Source organism: Anopheles darlingi, chromosome X (assembly GCF_943734745.1).
Source record: "Anopheles darlingi chromosome X, idAnoDarlMG_H_01, whole genome shotgun sequence".
NCBI lineage: Eukaryota > Metazoa > Arthropoda > Insecta > Diptera > Culicidae > Anopheles > Anopheles darlingi.
Genome location: NC_064873.1, coordinates 2,233,449 through 2,253,543, shown reverse-complemented (window position 1 = coordinate 2,253,543; position 20,095 = coordinate 2,233,449). Strand labels below are relative to the sequence as shown.

At 49.9% G+C, this 20,095-nt stretch overlaps 3 protein-coding genes across 3 annotated transcripts; 1 reads left to right on the top strand and 2 right to left on the bottom strand.

Annotated features, from left to right (window-relative positions):
* Positions 1 to 3,122: 3,122 nt before the first annotated feature.
* LOC125955442 (protein tailless) lies at positions 3,123 to 4,897 on the bottom strand. Its single transcript, XM_049686580.1, has 2 exons — positions 4,696 to 4,897; positions 3,123 to 4,567 (listed from the first exon to the last, which is right to left on the bottom strand). Exons 1-2 carry the CDS (start codon positions 4,895 to 4,897, stop codon positions 3,123 to 3,125), a joined length of 1,647 nt encoding a protein of 548 aa, XP_049542537.1.
* An 8,044-nt stretch (positions 4,898 to 12,941) lies between these two features.
* On the top strand, positions 12,942 to 15,355 carry LOC125957445 (probable cytochrome P450 9f2). Its single transcript, XM_049690146.1, has 2 exons — positions 12,942 to 14,157; positions 14,238 to 15,355. The coding sequence occupies exons 1-2, from the start codon at positions 13,170 to 13,172 to the stop codon at positions 14,897 to 14,899; spliced, it is 1,650 nt and encodes a 549-aa protein (XP_049546103.1). The 5' UTR covers positions 12,942 to 13,169; the 3' UTR covers positions 14,900 to 15,355.
* Positions 15,356 to 16,456: 1,101 nt separating this feature from the next.
* On the bottom strand, positions 16,457 to 19,719 carry LOC125955261 (protein 5NUC-like). Its single transcript, XM_049686364.1, has 2 exons — positions 18,054 to 19,719; positions 16,457 to 16,521 (listed from the first exon to the last, which is right to left on the bottom strand). The coding sequence occupies exons 1-2, from the start codon at positions 19,717 to 19,719 to the stop codon at positions 16,457 to 16,459; spliced, it is 1,731 nt and encodes a 576-aa protein (XP_049542321.1).
* Positions 19,720 to 20,095: the final 376 nt, after the last annotated feature.

Genomic DNA, 20,095 nt, shown 5'->3' with positions numbered 1-20,095 from the left:
GTTCGTTGTTGTTATGCTGGCAAAATGGAAAAGGAAGCGACTCAGTTTACCGTTTCAGGTTTCTTCCTGACTTGCGATCCATTGTGGCTGGATGTCTGTCGCTGGCCACTCGGTCACACTGTCAGTGCTACACTGTCTGTGGTGTCTGATATATCGTTTCGGAAAATCGTCTAAACTAATTCCCACCACCCCAAAAGCAAAAAAAAAAGGTTTGGCATTCACACCAAAGGCTGACTCAATAAGGTCCAATACACACACATACACGCGCACACGAGCCCATGGTAATGGCAGCGATGGAGGAGAAGGGATAGGGTAGGGAGAACGGTTGCGTTTGCCATTTTGACTCGACTGATTCCATCGGCATCGAGCGGCGAATCGTTGCAGGGACGGGATTTTGATTTCCATTCCATTGCCGGTGGGAAACCGGTGAAGAAAGGGGGGATGGGGGGGAGAGGGAAACGAGACACCATTTCATTGTGTATGTCCGGCTCTTAGCCGCTCCTGTTGCCCTAGGAGTGTGTATATGTCCGTGTGTGTGTGTGTGTGTTGCTGATGAAGTTGCTCGCAGACAACTAGGCAGCGTTTGAGCGTTCGTACGTTCGTGGAGGGGCAGGGGCAGGGGCAGGGGCGCTGTAAAAAGGAAAACCGAGCGAGAAATGACGAAAAAACAAAAAAAAACACAAAAACTAAATCCGAGAACCAGGAATCACAGTCATCCGGTTCGGGTTTTGTGTGTGTGTGTGTGTGTGTGCTGTGAGTGTGCTGTGTTGTGCGAAAAGACAGCGTTCGACTGTGAAGCGAACCCCTTTTTATCTCTCCCATCCTCCCCCCGTTTCCCCTTTTCCCGGAACAAAAAAGCTGCGCGCAATGCACACACACACACACAGAGAACCGGGGTGTCCCCGATCCCGGAGTCTGACTTCGGCGACTTCGGCGTGGAAGCCAGGATGCTTGCTAGCTGCTGCTGCTGCTGCTGCTCATCGCCGCCGGGCCGCATTCAGCGTCTTCGCAACTTCCTGTCATGTGAGAAGAAAAACGCAGGGGTGGGACAAGGGGACGAGGACGATGCGCTTTTGTTGCGCTGATGTTTAAGGCGGTAAGGCCATGCCACTGCCACTTGCGAAGGGGGCATGGCCTCCGTTGTGTGGCGTTTTTTTTTATTTTGCTTTTCTTTTCTTTTCTTTTCTTCTCTCCGTCCGTCAGGAAAGCGGACGTAGCTTCTCCAGCAGAACGGCTTTCGTCGGTGGGTCGCTATCGCTATCGCTCCGACTGATCGTCAGCTCTGGTCTCTCTCTCGTCTTATTCACGTATCGTCGATCCTCGAGCGGAAGGGACCCAACTGGGGGCTGGTGGAAGGAGGAGGAGGAGGAGGAGGATCGCGATCCGGCGATCCGGGCATCATGTTCCTGCCCGGGCACACCCGGGGGATGCTGGTGAAATATGATGAGCCCAGGCCAAAGCAAAAGGCGCAGACAAAAGGCGCTCCTGTGCGGGAAAATACGGAGCCGAAACGGCCGGAGAGCTGGTGCTGGCTGGCTGGTTTCTGGCTGGTCCACCACCACGACCGTCGTCGAGGAGCACAACAGCAACCGAGATAATGGGATGGGAAGCAAGCGAAGCGAAGAGGAAGACAACAACACCAATAACAACAGCAAAAAATTTATATCTATCACACACAAACACACACACACACACACACGCACAAGCATCAGACAAAAGACAAAACATCGAACTTGAGATGGTTGGAGATGGTTGGTAGGAGAAATAAAAAAAAATAACGAAAGAAAAACGCACGCCGGGTTCGTCGCTTGTACAGTCTTTCGTATTGTGCTCGAGCGAGGAGGTCGAGGGGTTGAAGGGGCGTTTGAAGTTGAATTGCTGCCATATCGCTCCGGTTCCCATCGCAACTATTTGGTTGCGCTCAAGCGCGATCACCCGCAATCCCGCATCCTCCCCCAACCCCTTCGCTCCCTCGATCCCTCTATGAGAACTGCCTTTTTCCCTAATCTTGCCTTTTATGGATGCGGATCGCGGACCGCGCCGAGAGTGAGAGAAAGATTTCTCTCGAACGATCGAGACTGAGGATGTTGCCCCCTCGCCCTCCCCCTTCTCCCCTCACTCCATTACTCCTTACCGTTCCTTCAATTAGTGCCTTCTCGGTGCTTTTTCGTCCTGCTAGAAGAAGAGCGTCCTGTGGCCCTGTGGGATTCAGCCACACCAGCCCGACCACTCCTTGGTTGTGTGCGTGTGTGTGTGCCAGCTACGCGAGGCCCACGGGGAATAGAATCCAAGTGTAAGGGTCGCGCTCCGGTCTGCCTGTTTGCTCCGGGGTTGTATCCGGCCATTGCGCGATCGCGTGATCACTTCCAGCATCCTTCTTCCTATCATATTATCCCCCGGAGCCCTGGGATCCTAGAAACACAAAGGGGTTCAGCCAAACACACACACACACTCGCACACGAATGCATCTGTATGGAGTGGATTATCCCGACACGATGGGCGACAAGATGGCGTTTCTCGGGACCTACGGAACCCTGGCGGGGTGGGGTGGGCTTACCGGCGTCCTCGTTTCCTCGTCCTTTCCTCGTACGCCCAAAATCGGCAATTAACGGTTCATTGGTCAGGCTTATCCCCGCCGTGAGCCGTGGCCGTGGAAAGCAAAAGGGAAACCGAGAACCGAGCCAAAGAAGCCTAGAGCCGAGCTTCCCTTTCGGCTTTCGGGTACCGGCCGTGCTGTGACCGACGTACCGAAATCGCAAACTGGGAACGTAAAAGGACAAACTGGATTCAGGGGTTTTGTCTATTTTTTCTATTCCGGTTTATTCACTTTTCATCATCACCTTCATCATTTTCTCTCTCTCTCTCTGCATTTGTTTTGTATATGGAAAAAAGGAAAACTTAAACTAAAGCGCCTTAACTACTACTAAACGACTTAACAGAGCGGGGGCAGTGAGGCGGGATTCTGGTGCTTCCACCCACTGGTTGATATACAGTATACAGGTGCCGGTTGGCTGGCGGGCTGGCTGGAGCACATACGTCCTCGGTTTTGTTGATCATCACAGCAATTGCATTTAGCGATCCATTCGGCCGGGAACGGATCGGACAGTGGGAAAGGTGGGGACTCACTTCTGACGGTAAAAATCGAGCAGCAGCTTGAGCAACGGTGCCGGTCCGATGTTGCGCCGAAAGAACAGCTCCTCGATCGTGTAGCTCGAGACGTTGCGCATGAGCGGCAGCAGCTGCAGGAGCGCCCGGTACCGGTTCGTCGGTCCGGGCCGGCACTGCTGGATGTAGGTGGCGAGCGCCTCCCGGGCGGCCTCCTCGAGTGCCCGCACCGTCCCCAGCTCGGTGATGGAACGGGTGCCGGTGCCGGTGCTGGTGGTCGTCGTACTGCTACTGCCGGTACTGCTGCCGGTGCCACCGGTCGAGTTGGTCACGTCGGAACCATCGCTCGAAACGCTCGAGATGCTCGTCTCACCGTCGAACTCGCTCTTGTACAGTGCGATCGCACGCAGATAGACGTACTCGTTGGCGTCGACGCGCAGTGCCGCCAGCTGGCTAAGGATTTCCTGGAAGATTTCCACCTCTTTCAGCAGGAAATCGGTGAGAGCGGTAGTTCCCTGGGTACTGGGGGTGGCAGCCGTCGCTGCTGCCGCCGCTGCCGCCGTTCCCAACTCACCACCGCGGTGGTGACCACCGTTGAGGTACTCGTAGGCGATCAGCAGCTGGCCAAAGTTGACGGGCGCCAGGTACTGGGCGACGGCCAGGATGAACAGCTCGCGCCACGACTCCTCGAACAGCACCAGCTGGTCGACCATCGGGAGCTGCACGAACGGGGCCAGGCTCTTGAGGAAGTTCACGTTCATGAACAGCAGCTGGGCGGCCGACTCGCGGATCGCTTCGACCGCTACCAGCGGGTGCGCATGGTGATGATGGTGAAGGTGCTGCTGCTGTTGCTGCTGTTGGTGTTGCGGATGGTGCAGACCAGGGAGGACGGGCGGGAACGGTTGCGCCAGTGATGGGTAGGGGGCGGGCGGTGGCGTCAGGAAGGGATTCCGGCCGATCGATAGATCGAGCCCGAGCGGACCACCGACCGAACCGGGTAGCATGCCGGTGCCGGTGCCGGTCCCGTGGCCACCGTGCGGCGACGGTAGCGACATCGAGGCGGCGGCTGCGGCTGCTGCTGCGGCTGCCGCGGCGGCCGCCGCCGCTGCCGCTGCCGCCCCCGGCGTCAGCATCATGTCGTGGCGGAGGGGCGAATCCTTCGCGATGAACAGTGCCATCTGCTTGCGGAGCGTCGAGTTGCGGGGACCGCGCTCGTGCTGCACCGCGTCCTTGTTCATGCCGACCTCGAAGCACTTCTTCAACCGGCACGCCCGGCACTGGTTCCGGTGCGTCTTGTCCACCACGCACGCCACCTCCGCCTTCGATTTGCACACGTACTGGCGGCTGCGGCGGATCGAGCGCTTGAAGAACCCGGCACAACCGTCGCACGCGTAGATACCGTAGTGTTTGCCGGAGCTGTGATCCCGGCACACCTTGCACGGTACATCGTACAAGATTCGACCTATTTGTTTTTTTGGGGGGGGAGAGCAATTGGAGGAAGGGGAAAATTGAGAAGGTGAGAAGATGCCGTTGTAATGTGTGTGTGCGCAGAGGAGGTGGTGTCGGACTAGCGGTGAGGAAGATACTTACTGGAGGAGGAGGCCGCAATGCGCATGTGACCGTAGCGCGGATCGATCAGCTCGGGTGAGCTGACCGGCGACTGCATGTCCTGGCTGTGCTGCTGCTGCTGCTGCTGCTCCTGATGATGATGGTGATGATGATGATGATGATGGTGCGCAGGATGATGATGCGTGTGAGGGTGCTGCTCGGTGGGCAGACTACTGAACATCATCTGGATGGCTTTTGATTTTCTTTTTTACAAGGCTTGAGGCGTGCGTCAGTTGCTTGCCTGCCTGCCTGCCGTGGTTGATCGCGTTTGATGTTGCTTGATGGTGACACACACTAGCTCACTGGACACACACGCACACAAACACACGCACAGTATCGCACAGTATCGCACAGTTTCTGACAGCAGGATGCCTTCACCTTCAGCGCGTAACAATCCGATCCGAACGCCTGTCCTCCTGCTTTTGTGTCCCACGTGGACGTAACGCAAACTGTTTAAACAAACACTTCCACGACACACTTTCAACACGATCCAGGCAAACCTGGCAAACACCAAGGCGGCTGCGGCTTGCTGATAATGCTGCGGCTACTACTACTGCTACTACTGGAGTGTTGGGTGGATGGGGCGGCTCTTTATGCTCATCACCAGACGGTGGTTCGCTCTCGATTGATCTAGTTTCGGGCGGCGTGCGACCATTTTAAGGCGCACGGGCACCGCCCGGGCGGTTCGGGCCTCAAACACCGCCGCAGGGAAAGAGATGGAGATAGAGAGAGATGGAGGGGAGAGAGAGAGAGAGGGAGAGAAAATAAGTGAGTGAGAAGCTGCGTCGTGATCGACTGCCACCGAAAAGGACCTTCGTCCTTGCGCGCCGCCAACCGACCGGAGGAGGGTAGCAAGCGGCTCGCCCTACCTACAATGCCCCTAGTGCGGCATTCATACTCATTTCTCTGTCTCTCTCTCTCTCTCTCACACACACACACTGTCGCAGGACGAACGGCGCACCTCAATTCAACTCCCTCGGTCATCCAACAACAGCAACCCGGGGTTTCTCGGTCGGTTGGCAGCGCTCATCGTCGTTCAACCCGCCCCTATTAGCGGCCGCCTCCTAACCCCACACCTCCTTTCCTCCGTCGTCCTTCCTCGTTCAGCCGAAGGTGTGCTTTCGGGGTGCGAATCCACACGACAACGACGACGACGGCGACGACGACATATTGGCGAGCAACGGACGGACGGACGGCCGGCCAAAAGGACATCGTGGCCCGATGGCGATGATTCCTTCGTTCTTTGTACACTTTTTGTGTGTATGTATAACTGTATATATGTGTTTAAATATATATATATGTATACGTTGGTTAGCGGAAAAGGGGCGTTGCTCGTCCGGAAGGATTCGCGCTTGCGTGCGTGTGCACTAGTGGCAGGTACGGGCTGTCGTCAACCGTCGGCTTGTCGTTGAATGAAAGTTTCGCGCAGAAGAGGAGGGTAGCCGGCGGTACGGTGCTGCTGGTGTTGCTGCTGCTGCTGCGGACCGGAGTGTTAAAGTGAGCAAATTGAATCAACTGATCGGCACACTCAACATATCTCTGGGAATGCTGAGGGGGGGCCGTATGCTTTCTCGTAAGATTTATCCTTGTGCCGTTTCGCCATCATCGCTTGGTTCTGTGTTTTCTGATCTACTTGTTGTTGATGTTGTTGTGATGTCGTGAAGGCATTTAGTTGTATTTTGCAGATAATTACGACTGCTTTGCGGAAACGGTCTTATGTGGATTTAGATAAATGAATAAAATATAATATATGGCCTCATTCACTAAGCAGGTCGTATCCATGCAACACTAACTAATGCAGGCTCATTTCATTCAGCAATTTATGTATATGTAGTTGAAATCTAAAATTCCATTGAATCATAGACACACTTCGCACTGAATCAAATCATTGAAATATCATTATTATGTCAGCATTAAACAAATACCATCAACATACCAACATAACACAATATGCAATGCATTTCAGTACACAGTTTTTTTGCACTTCACTCTCATCCGGAGTCAGTTTAGATATGCACAGCTTTCTTTTGGATAGTTTATTTATTGTTTACTGGTATTTACTAGCATTTTGTAGACAACTATGACTGGTCTGCAATGCCTGTCATATATGTAGTTATATAATTAAATGAAACACATTATATGGCAGCCAAAAACAGAGCAGGCCGTATCGTACAACTCGATTCACTATTCGATTTCATAACTTGGAATTTCATAGCACCGCGATGAATGAATTTAATCGCGAAAACCACTGGACAGAATCATGGAATTAGTGTACACTAACTTCATTTTCCATGTATGCAGTTGAATTAATTGATCATTCCAATGGTTGATAACGGTCAATGAAATCTAAACATTCAATTGAATCAGTATCAACCATCGAAACGAATCTTTCAAATATCATCAACACATCAGCATCACACAGTATGATAGTAGTATTTTGCAGATAACTACGACTGCTCTGCAAAGCCTGCCATATATGTATTTATGTATTTGAATAAAATACAATACATGGCAGCTTTCACAGAGCAGGTCGTATCGTGCAACTCGATTCACTATTCGATTTCATAACTTGGAATTTCATAGCACCGCGATGAATGAATTTTTAATCACGAAAACCACTGGACAGAATCATGGAATTGGTGTACACTAACTTCATTTTCCATGTATGCAGTTGAATTAATTGATCATTCCAATGGTTGATAACGGTCAATGAAATCTAAACATTCAATTGAATCGGTATCAACCATCGAAACGAATCTTTCAAATATCATCAACACATCAGCATCACACAGTATGATAGTAGTATTTTGCAGTTAACTACGACTGCTCTGCAAAGCCTGCCATATATGTATTTATGTATTTGAATAAAATACAATACATGGCAGCTTTCACAGAGCAGGCCGTATCGTGCAACTCGATTCACTATTCGATTTCATAACTTGGAATTTCATAGCACCGCGATGAATGAATTTAATCACGAAAACCACTTGACAGAATCATGGAATTGGTGTACACTAACTTCATTTTCCATGTATGCAGTTGAATTAATTGATCATTCCAATGGTTAATAACGATCAATGAAATCTAAACATTCAATTGAATCGGTATCAACCATCGAAACGAATCTTTCAAATATCATCAACACATCAGCATCACACAGTATGATAGTAGTATTTTGCAGTTAACTACGACTGCTCTGCAAAGCCTGCCATATATGTATTTATGTATTTGAATAAAATACAATACATGGCAGCTTTCACAGAGCAGGCCGTATCGTACAACTCGATTCACTATTCGATTTCATAACTTGGAATTTCATAGCACCGCGATGAATGAATTTTTAATCACGAAAACCACTCGACAGAATCATGGAATTGGTGTACACTAACTTCATTTTCCATGTATGCAGTTGAATTAATTGATCATTCCAATGGTTGATAACGGTCAATGAAATCTAAACATTCAATTGAATCAGTATCAACCATCGAAACGAATCTTTCAAATATCATCAACACACCAGCAACACACAGTATGATAGTAGTATTTTGCAGATAACTACGACTGCTTTGCAAAGCCTGCCATATATGTATTTATGTTTTTGAATAAAATACAATATATGCCAGCTTTCACCGAGCAGGCCGTAACATGTAACCCTAACTAATGCAGACTCATTTCATTCACCAATTTATGTATATGTAGTTGAAATCTAAAATTCCATTGAATCATAGACACATTTTGAATCAAATCATTGAAATATCATTAATATGTCAGCATTAAACAAATACCATCAACATACCAACATAACACAGTTGAATTAATTAATCATACCATTGACTGTTGGTATCACTTCGGAGCATTGTCAAGTATATGCTTGTTCGCTTGTAGCAAAGCCTAGTAGAATCCTCTGTTAGTAACAGGAGCTGTCACTCAATTAATTATACGGCACCCTATCGCTGCAAATGCTCCCCAAATACGCATCTAGAAGCAATTAGTTGAAATGCCTGCACGATTTCGTAGCATCTCTAACAATGCAACGGTTCGTATCGAACGGCTGTACCATCTCTTTCCATCCACCTACATGCGCCCACATCTCGATTAGCACACCGGTGGATGCATCCGCGGTGATACGGAGAAAGTTCTCACGAACTTGGTTTTCTCACGTTTGCTGTGTGCCTGATCGCAATCGTGCAACGCGACGGTACTGACGATGACGAGCAGGTCACATTCCCATGTACGGGCATGTCTCGTGTTACAACGGGACGTGCGTACCGGTCAGGCATCACACCTGCCGTGCGCAGCGAACGAAGCGAGGATGAATGAGTCCCGCGCCTTTGCGCCTCCATCCATACCATTCCGTCATTGCGTATATGACGGTGAGTTCGACACATTTTCTGGCGTCGATCTGATTCATCCTGGGATCTTGTTATTTATTTTTTTTTTTTAGATGCAACCTGGGCAAGCAGTTGTGCAGCTCAAGAAAACACAATCCGAGTCTGGTACAGTGTCGTTGTAAGGGAATGTGATATGTATCGGGCCGCTATGGTAAGCTAATATGAAATAGTATGTTAAGTAATGAAGGCTGATTTCACACAAAATCAACCGTCAATCGAACTAATAAACGTCAGGTACGAAAGGTGCTGCTTTTGTTTCTAGCTTCTAGCAGAAAAACAGGGCTTATAAGCATTCATTCGAATTTAATCGCAACTTAACACGCAGAATATGCTACGGAAGACGGTTGCTGCTACCTGTGAATACAAGTAGGTAGAAAGTTCTACTGATGAGTTGGACCACAGCGGAGGCACATGATTTGGATGGATTGATAGCTACAATATGCCGACAATATATAGACGATAACATTCAATCTATCGGCGAATCTATTTTCCGTCAAAAACAGTCGGCTAAGGGACGCCAGGGTTACTCAGCGTAGTGCGTGTACAAATTTTCGGGGCAGTGAGGCACACTTTCGCAAAGACTCCATCACTCCCTCCTCATAAAAAAAAACGAGTCATAGTAGTGTATGGGAATGGCGATTGTTTGAACAAACTGCCCGCCTAGGGGGGCGATTCATTCCCAGTCCAAACACTCGCATCATCACGCAACGACCGTGGCCGATCCTCCGGCCCTGGATCCCTGTGCTGCTCGCACCTTGCACAATCGAACAGTCAGCAGAGCAGTCGGGGGCTCGTGAGAACTTATCGTGCCCTCGCGCGCGATCGCGCCTATGCACCGCAGCAGCATCTCTCATGCATCATTCTGCATCGCGCCATATGGCACTGGACAGGGGGGGGGGGGACTTCACTTTGCGTTTGCCTATCGCACTAACCCTTACCTCACGCGCGAGATGTTCTCATCGATGGACGCATCGCATCGCCCTACGCCCCGACAGCCGGGGTAACCGAAGTTCGGTTCGGAGATGCTTCAATCGTGTTTGATGCCTTGTAACGCGCACTGGCGTGTGGGGGAGCCTACCTCTGTGGCGGCCTAAAAGCCATCCGTAGTCATAAGGTCGCAAGCGCAGCGAGGAGGGCTGCTACTGTGGGCTGCCTGACCCTCCCTGGCCTGACAGCCAGCTAGGGCTGCATCGCATCGCATTCGTATGTCATTTCGCGGCGACTAATGGGAGGGTCGCCCCGTTTAATGTTGTTTCGTCAAAACATGCTCAACCTCCAATTCCACTGTCACCAGCAACAGTCGATTTACCATTTGCAGGCCAGCGGCTAGGTACCTCGCTACGCTGGTAATAATTCATTAATGCGCACCAAACCGGCGCGAGCCAAAGCGAGGGCGCGAGACGGGGACGGGGACGGGGACGGGGAGACGGGGAAACGGGGGTGGAATGGTGTTTTTTGGGAGGGCGTGTAAGGAGAGCAGTAAAACATCCCGGTGCATTTATTGTTGAACGTTATTAGTTAAAGTACCGGTACCGCGGTACCGGTACGGGATTTTCTTCCTATTTTTTTTCGTTTTTTTTTGTTTTGATTTCAATATTCTGGCTACTGGCTTTCTTTTCGCTTAGCCGGTTTCGCGTTACCCCGGTCGGTTGATGCTCGCCCGGCAGGTAAGCACTGGGCGTGTAATTGGCCCGGGATCGCCATCGTCACAGTAATGCGATCGCAACGACGAGTAGTCAATGCTCGACGGACTTTACGCCGTTAACTTACGGACCCTATGCACCGGTGTGAACTCGTGAAAGAACTCGTGCAATCAGTCAGTGCTTGGAATGACTAAGGCAATGTTGGTCAATCAAAGGGATGCCTCAAATGCCTACTCGAACCGACATCATACGCCTAGAATGAAGAATTTAAATTATACGAATTGTTGACAATGGTTCTAATGGCCGTTGCACATATGATTGCACATTAGCATATCTACTCTAGTATGTTTTTGATAATAGAAATCTTTCGCTGTTATAGTCAATTTTATGTATCGTGAAATTTTCAAATATAATAATAATTTTGTTTTGCTTAAAGAAAAATATTTGAGCGCATTTGTTTTTCTTTAGCGTGCGCACAAAATTGCAGACTCATTGTCAGTTATGTATTGAAATATAGTATAGGCCCGGCAACCTCTTGCAACCGTTTGGCCGATGAGAACTCGGCGTGTGAACGCAGCAAAAATTCCCCGAATTGAACCTCGCTTGTTTACTACTATTACCGTTGCTTAAAGAACGTACAGCTGCAGTAAAATATGGCAGGAGTATGGCCAAAGCAAAACTGATCCTTGAAACGATATCCTAGCGTACGCCTTTCGTGTTCTATGCTCTATGTTGATTGCAGCAATGCAGGCGTTTATCGTGCGCTGCCGAAACATGTTTTTGTTTTTTAACAAGTTGATAATGATGATAATGAGCAATGATGAGCGATGATGATGATGGCCCACCTCCTTCCCCTAAAAAGATTGAAGCTAATTTTGATATCTTTTAAATATTTTGTAATTAATCGTTTTCTAACGGACCGTTTCCGTAGTAATGATGCCTTTACCGGAATTAGCGTACCGCGAACGTGCGCGCTACAACTTCAACCTTTTTAGCCATCCTATTTTTTTTCTCTAGTTTTGTGTCCGTTCTTTTAAATAATTTAGAAAACTTTAATTAAATCCATCATCGTCATCATCATCATCATCATAATCGACACAGCCATAGTCTAAAATCCCTGTTCGTTCGTTCAATCAGAAGGAGATTCATTTTTGAGGATTATTTGCTACGAAACTTTGCTACTTAATTATTTTATCTCGAAGCCATAGTTGTCATGTTTGTCATGTTAATGTCATATCAATGTGTACGGGACGGTCGCAAAAAGAAATGTAAAAAAATCATAATCATAACAAAATAAAAGCTTCCCTGCTGCTAGGAAGGCGACTGCTGCTATGCGGCTCCTAACACTTACGCGTTTCTGCGTCGCTACGTCGCTCAACGCTCGAAAGGGCAAGGTAGCGTCTGCCCGAGGAGTGTCAAGTTCAATAGCAATAGCACTCAGCCCACAAAGGGGAAGGGAAGGGACGCCCTGGTGTGGTGCAGCGTTCACCAATCATCATCAGGAGCAATCGAGTGATGCGCATTAGAACAACGAAGCACAACCAATGGACCACTCGAGACCACAGCAGCGCGTTGCCCGTACTACCGCTACTACCATTACCATGCATTACCAGTTCCCGGACTCCCGGGGTCTCTTCCCTCATCTTTTCGGTAACGCAAACAAAACATCGCCTCGCCGTCTCGATCATCATCAATCAAAACGAAGAAATCAAGTGCATTCGCGCGTCAACAAGTGCTAATCAGATGATGATGAAAGTCTCGGGGAGCGAGCGAGCGTGTGTTTGTATTGTGTGTCTCTGTGTCTAGCTGTGTGGTTGAACCGGGAACCGGGTATGCGGTATGCGGTGGTGGGTTCGGGTTCGGTAGCAAATAAAGATATACCGCTTGGCGAGTGGCGGAGTTGAAAGATTGCCCCGTGACCGTAGCCACTACCAGATCGTAGCCGCTTACGACCCGGACTGCGTCCTGATGCTGCTGCTGCCAACGTCGTCGTCCAAAGCCGGCGTCGTACCATGACTTGCAGGAAATGTGCCCGACGCCTAGCAATCATCATCATCATCATCGCCGCCGCTGGCAAATTGATATCAATTCCAAACATTTGCACTGCAAACCCAAGACTCCCGGTCCCGGACCAGACCAGCTTACCCCGACGGGTGTCCCGTCAGAATGGAGACGAGTGGCCGTGTGCAGCGCACGGCCAGCTCAGTATCTTGGCGGCCTCGCTAGCAGCCGGACGCGAAAAAACCACCCCCAAAACCCCCGGCAAAGAGTGAAAGGACGAGAGTGAAAGTGAGAAAGAAAAAGACACCTGAACCACAATCAACGCGAACGCGAAGTATCAGCAAGCGCACTCCAACACAGCCGACACAAAAAAAACAAAGAAGACAAAGTTCTGGGCCTCTGGGCGGACTCGGGAAGGGCTATGGCATTGGTTGCGGGCATGGCGTCGCTGGTCACTGGCTGGCTGTTTTCGCTCGAGGGGCTACTGCTGGTCGGTTCGGTAGCGCTGCTCTACTACTTCCTCGTCGTGTCCGTCCACCGGTACTTCGCGGAGCGTGGCGTTGCCCACGAGCGACCATCGTCGGTGCTGGGTAATGGCAGCGATTTCCTGCTCCGCCGGCGTCACTTTACCGACGTGCTCGAGCAGCTGTACCGGCGGTTCCGGCGGCACCGCTTCTTCGGTTACTTCGACTTCCTCTCGCCGATCTACGTGATCCGGGATCTGGAGCTGGTGAAGCAGATCTGCATCAAGGACTTTGACCATTTTCTGAACCATCGCATCCAGCTGGACGAGAACCACGATCCACTGTTCGGGCGGGCCCTGTTCGCGATGCGCGATACGCGCTGGCGGAACATGCGCGCCGTCCTGAGCCCGGCCTTCACCGGCAGCAAGATGCGCCAGATGTTCGGGCTGATCACCGCGTACTGTGAGGCCGCGGTCCGGACGATCGAGGGCGAAACGGCTGGCACCGGCGGGTACGCGGATCTCGAGATGAAGGAGCTGTTCCGCCGCTTCGGTAACGACATCGTGGCGACGTGCGCGTTCGGCATCGAGATCAACTCGTTCCGCGATCGCACCAACGCGTTCTACACGCTCGGCAAGGAGCTGACCAACCTGGACGGCATCCAGGGGCTGAAGTTTCTCGCGTTCAGCTCGTTCCCCCGGCTGATGCAGCTGCTGCGCCTCCGGCTGTTCAGCGACAAGATGACGCGCTTCTTCCGCCACGTCGTGCTGGATACGATCGGGCAGCGCGAACGGAAGCGCATCATCCGCCCGGACATGATCCACCTGCTGATGGAGGCCCGCAAGCAGGAGCTCAAGTTCGACGAGAACGGTAACGTGGTGCACCACAACGGTACCGCCAATGGCAGCGAGATGGACGGTATTGGACCATCGAAGCGCCTCATGGGTAAGCTGATCCCCCACCCCCCTCTCTCCCTATCACTCACTCACTCACTCTACTAACACGTCTACCGCGGTGGCTGCTAGATTGGACCGACGATGATCTGGTCGCCCAGTGCACCGTGTTCTTCTTCGGTGGCTACGACACCGTCTCGACGCTGTCCGCGTTCATGGCGCACGAGCTGGCGGTCAACCCGGACGTGCAGCGCCGGTTGCGCGAGGAGGTGGACGAGGTGCGTACCGCGCTCGCCGGGGCACCCCTCACCTACGAGACGATGCAGTCGATGCGCTATCTCGATATGGTGGCGATGGAAACGCTCCGCAAATGGACGCCCGCCCCGTTCCTCGACCGTATGTGCACGAAACCGTACGTGCTGGAGGACTACGATGGCCACAAGGTGCAGCTGCGCAAGGGTGACGGCATCTGGATACCGGCGTACGCGATCATGCGCGATCCGGACCTGTTCCCCGAGCCGGACCGGTTCGATCCGGAGCGCTTCGCGACCGACGGCAAGGGTACGGTCGATCCGTCCACCGTCCTGGCGTTCGGTATCGGGCCCCGTAACTGCATCGGTTCCCGCTTTGCCATCATGGAGGTGAAGGCCGTCTTTTACTATCTGCTGAGCCGCTTCCAGCTCGAGATGGCCCCCGCTACCCAACATCCGATCCGCCTGAAGGTCACCAGCCTGGCACCGTCCGCCGAGAAGGGTTTCTGGATTCGGTTCCGGGTGCGCCAGCCGGCCGCCTAGCCGCCCAGTCGAGCGCGCTATGATCGAAACGGCCAACCGGGTCACCACACCTTCCCCCAATCATTCTTTGTTCCGCCCCAGGCGCCCCCCTCACAGGGTGGCAATCACAGCGCACGATGTGCCCAACTTCAAGAAGGTGCGAGAGAGAGAGAGAGAGAGAGAGAGAGAGGGTCAATTGGGAGCAATTGATCGTCGCCCGTGATTTTTGGGACTGGTTGCTGTTGTTGGAGGTGGGCCGCCGGTTTAGCCTTTCTTCTTCTCGCACACGACCCATCGTGTGCCGCGAACAATGGCGCTGCAGCACGCTTCCTATCTTATCTCTGCTACTCCTTCCTTCTCGCTCTCCCCCCCTCCCTCCGCCACTGGCGTTTGCTTGCTCATCTGCTTGAAATTGAATCGGTTTATCTGTGCACTAGAAGAACTAGAGAACATCAATAAATCATTCGTTTGTGTGCAAAACAAGCGTCCACTGCGCCGGTGTTTCGTGTTGGTGGATGAGAATGCAACGCAATATAAGCAATGACCATGTATTCTCCCTCCCAAGGTCGAGACTGCTGTTTCCCTGAAGCACTATTTAAGCACGGTTAAGAAGGGATCATAGGCACTGCGTAGGGTGGTGAGGAGGGGGGGGGGGATGAAGGTGCACCCCCCCCCCTCCAAGTGAATTTTACGCAAACACTCTGGTAGGGAGTGCTCTCGTTTTAGTTCCGCCCTATCATCGATCATCCCCCTAAAAAACACTTTCTTTGATTGCAGGGTTTGCAAAACCAATCTGAGGGCGCTAGTGTAGGCGAGGAGTTTTCGAACTTTTAACGTATACCATTGCATACCTGCAGGCGAAAAATGTGTTCAAGGACTTACTGTTTGGTGGTGGGCTGAATGATCGGAAACTCATGCGAATGTGATGCACCACCCCTCTCCTATTGCTGGTCCATTACAATCTCAATTAGGATTTTTGTTTTTTTTTGGAAAAACCACAACCGCGATAGCTGTTAGAGTTGATATGTGTTGGCCGAAACTAAGACAGCAAATGGTCGACAAATGTCAAAGAAAAATTTCTCGTACCGTTGCTGCCCTCTTTTCAGTCAAAAAGGCAGTGCTATCTATCAAGCCACTAACGCTTAAGTCACACTACTGTTTGGTGGTGGAATGAATGACCTTTCCTATTTCTGACCCATTTCTAATCCAATGCTAATATCACGCAAGCGAGGTTTTAACAAGAGAGAAAAGTTGGAAAAATCACGAGAGCGATAGCTGTTACAGATGATTTTTTTTTTTTTGGTCGAAAGTAAGCCAGCAAATGCGCGAGAAAGGGCAAAGACAATTTTCTCGTGCAGTTGCTGACTACAGTTCGGCCAAAAATAGTCAGTGCTATCTTTCAAGTCACTAACACTTAAGACATAAACACATTGTGGACGGGGCTGATGCATTAAAATTTGTAATAAACTATCGAATTCTTGATATAATCATTAGGTCAACGTGATAGCCTTACTCGGTATCACTAGAAAAGAGGTCGCTTCCAAGTAAACTTAGAAAAGAAGCTTTTAAAATGTACGATTAAAAGATGATGATAATTATGATGATGATGATGATGATGATGATGATGGTCCCACCGCTTACCCCTAAAATGGTTTGTGCGGACCGAGATGTCAATAAGTGACAAAGACCAATTCATTTTCCACCAGCAAGCGAACTGGTGCATCAACTGTTTCGAAATATGCCAAGCAGGTACTAGATGGTAAGACCTAGACTACTTGGCTATCTGAAGCGCGCGCGTGGCACAAACCATTTTAGACTCATATCTTTATTCAATTTTTGTGTCTTTTATCAGCTTTGTAGACGATTGTATATTTTGCCAAAAAAATAAAAACATCTATCATCATCATCATCATCATTTTAAATTATTATAAAACGCGTCATCAATAATTTGAGCACTGAGTTAAAAATTTAGCAGTTTACTAACCGCAACTCATTGGTAAATCGTACTTGCTACTCGCCAGAGGTTTGTTTGTCATGCTCAACCATCTTATTTCTCTGCGGCCCATCGTTGTCCGAAACCTACTATTAAGACTTACCCTGAGGAACACGCTACTCACCCGTGGCGATGTCGTTACACATTACACAACTCGATGTTCCATGAATATCCCTCCACTAGTATTATTATTGCGGTAGCGTTGGTTTATTTAACTTTGAACAAAATTAGTGGGAATCGTTTCTCGTTTTGATCATAAATCCTCGTCCCAGCACAGTAACAGCTGGGCTATGGAGGAATATTGCATCTTACGATATGGCTTACCAATATTGCTTTTTGCGATACCAGTTTTTGACGAAAGGCATTTAGATCAATCCCTGTGTTTGGTGCGTCTTCACATTTCAAACGTGATCGGTAATCTTAAATTTTGACTAGCTGTGATGATTTGCTCTAAAATTTTCGAAATTAATTTTAACAAAATGGTCTTTCAATGATTCCCTGCAGCACTTATTTATTTCTTGGGGAATGGCAAATGGATAAATTTGTAGCTGTAACCCGCTGAAAAAAAAATGGCCATTCCTATGCGTATGAAGAAAACGCAATTACCGCCTCTCCAGACGGGAGCGCAGCTTCTTTCGCGAGAGTTTTGATAGATTTGCTCAAACTGTGCTATCCTTTCAAAACTTTCAAAACTCTCATCCAAACGTCATCGTCTTGTTGACCTAGGTCTATTTAGCTACCGCGCTCACTTGAAACAACAGCTTGCTTGACTTTTTTTATGAGCAGTTATTTTCTTGCGCTGGTTGCTCAATTCTTTCAAAGTTTTCACCCTCCACACGAGCGAGAGATCTCTCGCCTCCGATTTGTATGGAATTTGACAGTAAATGATAGGATTGATAGTTAAGTGATAGTTAAGTGATCTCTCGCGACTTGCGCTCCCGTGTAGAGACTCGGTTACATGTGAAAAAAGCAAAGCAAAACAAAACAATTAAATATACTCAGGGTACAGAATATCTCACAGCAGATGATTATTTAGTGCCATTATTAGAATTCTTCCGAGCGTGGAAAAGGAAATGCCTCTCGATCGCCCTACTCTGTCACCACCCCCAGCAGTGGTAGGGTTCGTCACGGTGGACAACTCTGGATTAACCACTGATGCCGTTGACGGTACACTCGGTGTACCTTCGATTTGAATGCGCCATTCGATGGCCGGAAAGATGGGCGAGTAGTTCTTCAGGTATTCCTCGGTAATTTCGTACACGCCGTATGTTAAAGTTTCCTTTGGTGCACCGGAAATCATCGTATAACCATCGCCACCTTCGTACAGGAACTGGCTCATTAGGATACAATAGGATGCGGTATCATTCAATGGAGCGTAGACAGGAACGGCACATTCGGCACAACGCACTGCGACGCGTACCACTCGGTGTAACGAGGGTCGGGATAGATCGTACCGCACCTGCACACCGGACATCTGTAGAAATTCGCCATTCCTGGACACTCCATCGTAACGGGCGACACTATGCTCCAGCATCTGCCTAATAGTGGAACCACTAAGCTCCGTCATTACCATCGCATTGCCGAACGGAAGCACGGTTTTGAGGTCCTTCTTAGTGATGGGTCCCGAGTTCAGGGACGCTCTGATGCCACCGCTCTGGACGAACCCGATTGCCGCATCCGTCCAGTACCGATCGCCGTTACTTTCACGGTTCGCTGCATTCGTGGCGACGTACGAATCGGTAATCATATTACCGATGTTACACTCTTCAAAACGACAGCGGCTTGAATCCAGAAAGGTGTGGCTGTGTCCAATTTTCGCGTTCATCTCCAATATACCGGGGCGGTAAACTCCTAGCAGCTGCAGCACATCGGAATCCTGCGGCACGATTCCATTGAGCAGTATCGGACTACCGTCCAGTTCGAGCAGATTACCGGCGCCGTCAAATGTTAGATGCAGATAACCGAGATATTTCGTAAAGGCGTATGCCTGCACCACGGGCACACCTTTGCCGGCTGCATTCTTCACCATCACCGGATAGGGACCGGCCGGTTTATCAACGTCCGGGGCTTGATCACTGTACAGGAACGTGTGAGAATGGCCCCCGATTACGAGATCTACGTCCGGACATTCGGCAGCTATCTGCTTATCTCGCTCCAAACCACTGTGCCCTAATGCGATCAGAATGTGAACACCCTGCTTCTTCAATGTCGCTGCTTCCCTGTTGATCGCTTCGATTTCATCCGAAAACTCTACCGTGTTCACGGCAGTCAGCTGTTTGGTTTTCGGCGTAACATAACCGATGACACCGATACGGACGCCTGCCTTGGTGAAGACTACTGAACTGTGGAGCGATTTCGTCGCTTGCATTTCCGGCGTTTTGCTTAAGTCCAGATTAGCTGCTAGTACGGGAAAGTCCACCTGATTCAGGAACGGTACCAATCCTGCAACTCCTAAGTCAAATTCATGGTTTCCAAGGGACATTGCATCCGGCTTCAGTTTGTTGAGAAAGGCGACCGTAATGTTGTCCTTATAAACCGCAAACCACGGTGTTCCGGTGTAGGTGTCGCCGGCATTGAGATACAGTATCGGCAGCCCTCCTTCCGCTTCCTTTTCGCGGAACTCTCGTACCTTGTGTGCGACTCTGGCAAACCCACCATAACACCGGTTCTTGGCAACGTCCGATGGATGGCAGTCATTGCTGAAGGCTCCGGTTTGCTCGAACCGTGCGTGCATGTCGTTGTTGTGAAGAATGATCAACTCAAGTCCACCGGCTCTCGGGGCCGCCAGAATGCAAACCGTTGTCGTTGCCAGAAGCAAAACCGAGAGGAAAGTACCGTTTTCCATCATTGCAGCACTCTATCGGTCTTTCGATGCAAGCTGGGTGCGTCAGGTATCTATGTGATATACAGTTTCGAACATAAGTTAAGTCTTTTGTTGTTTGTCTCTTTCAGCACCCTATTGTGGCATTACTTTTTACCTTTGTTGTTATTGCGGTCGCAGATTCACTTTTACAGCAATAACACTACCGCACTGCTCGACTGACGATCGTTCAATTTGCTTAGGCTTAACCACAACTGTTAAATAGTCGTTTGAGTTTTTAAATCACTTCTTTACATACAGCACTTGCAAACAGGAACAAATCTCTTCGCATTCCTCGAGACTAAGCGTTTTCGTAGTGTAGGTTGCTATACAATGCACCGACCAAATGTAGAAAGTAGAACAA

Coding starts and splice junctions, on each gene's coding strand:
- LOC125955442 (XM_049686580.1), bottom strand. CDS start 4,897: ATGATGTTCAGTAGTCTGCCCACCGAGCAGCACCCTCACACGCATCAT. Junction 4,568..4,695: donor CATTGCGGCCTCCTCCTCCA/GTAAGTATCTTC, acceptor AAAAACAAATAG/GTCGAATCTTGTACGATGTA.
- LOC125957445 (XM_049690146.1), top strand. CDS start 13,170: ATGGCATTGGTTGCGGGCATGGCGTCGCTGGTCACTGGCTGGCTGTTT. Junction 14,158..14,237: donor ACCATCGAAGCGCCTCATGG/GTAAGCTGATCC, acceptor GGTGGCTGCTAG/ATTGGACCGACGATGATCTG.
- LOC125955261 (XM_049686364.1), bottom strand. CDS start 19,719: ATGATGGAAAACGGTACTTTCCTCTCGGTTTTGCTTCTGGCAACGACA. Junction 16,522..18,053: donor ATGGCGCATTCAAATCGAAG/GTACACCGAGTG, acceptor AAACCATTTTAG/GGGTAAGCGGTGGGACCATC.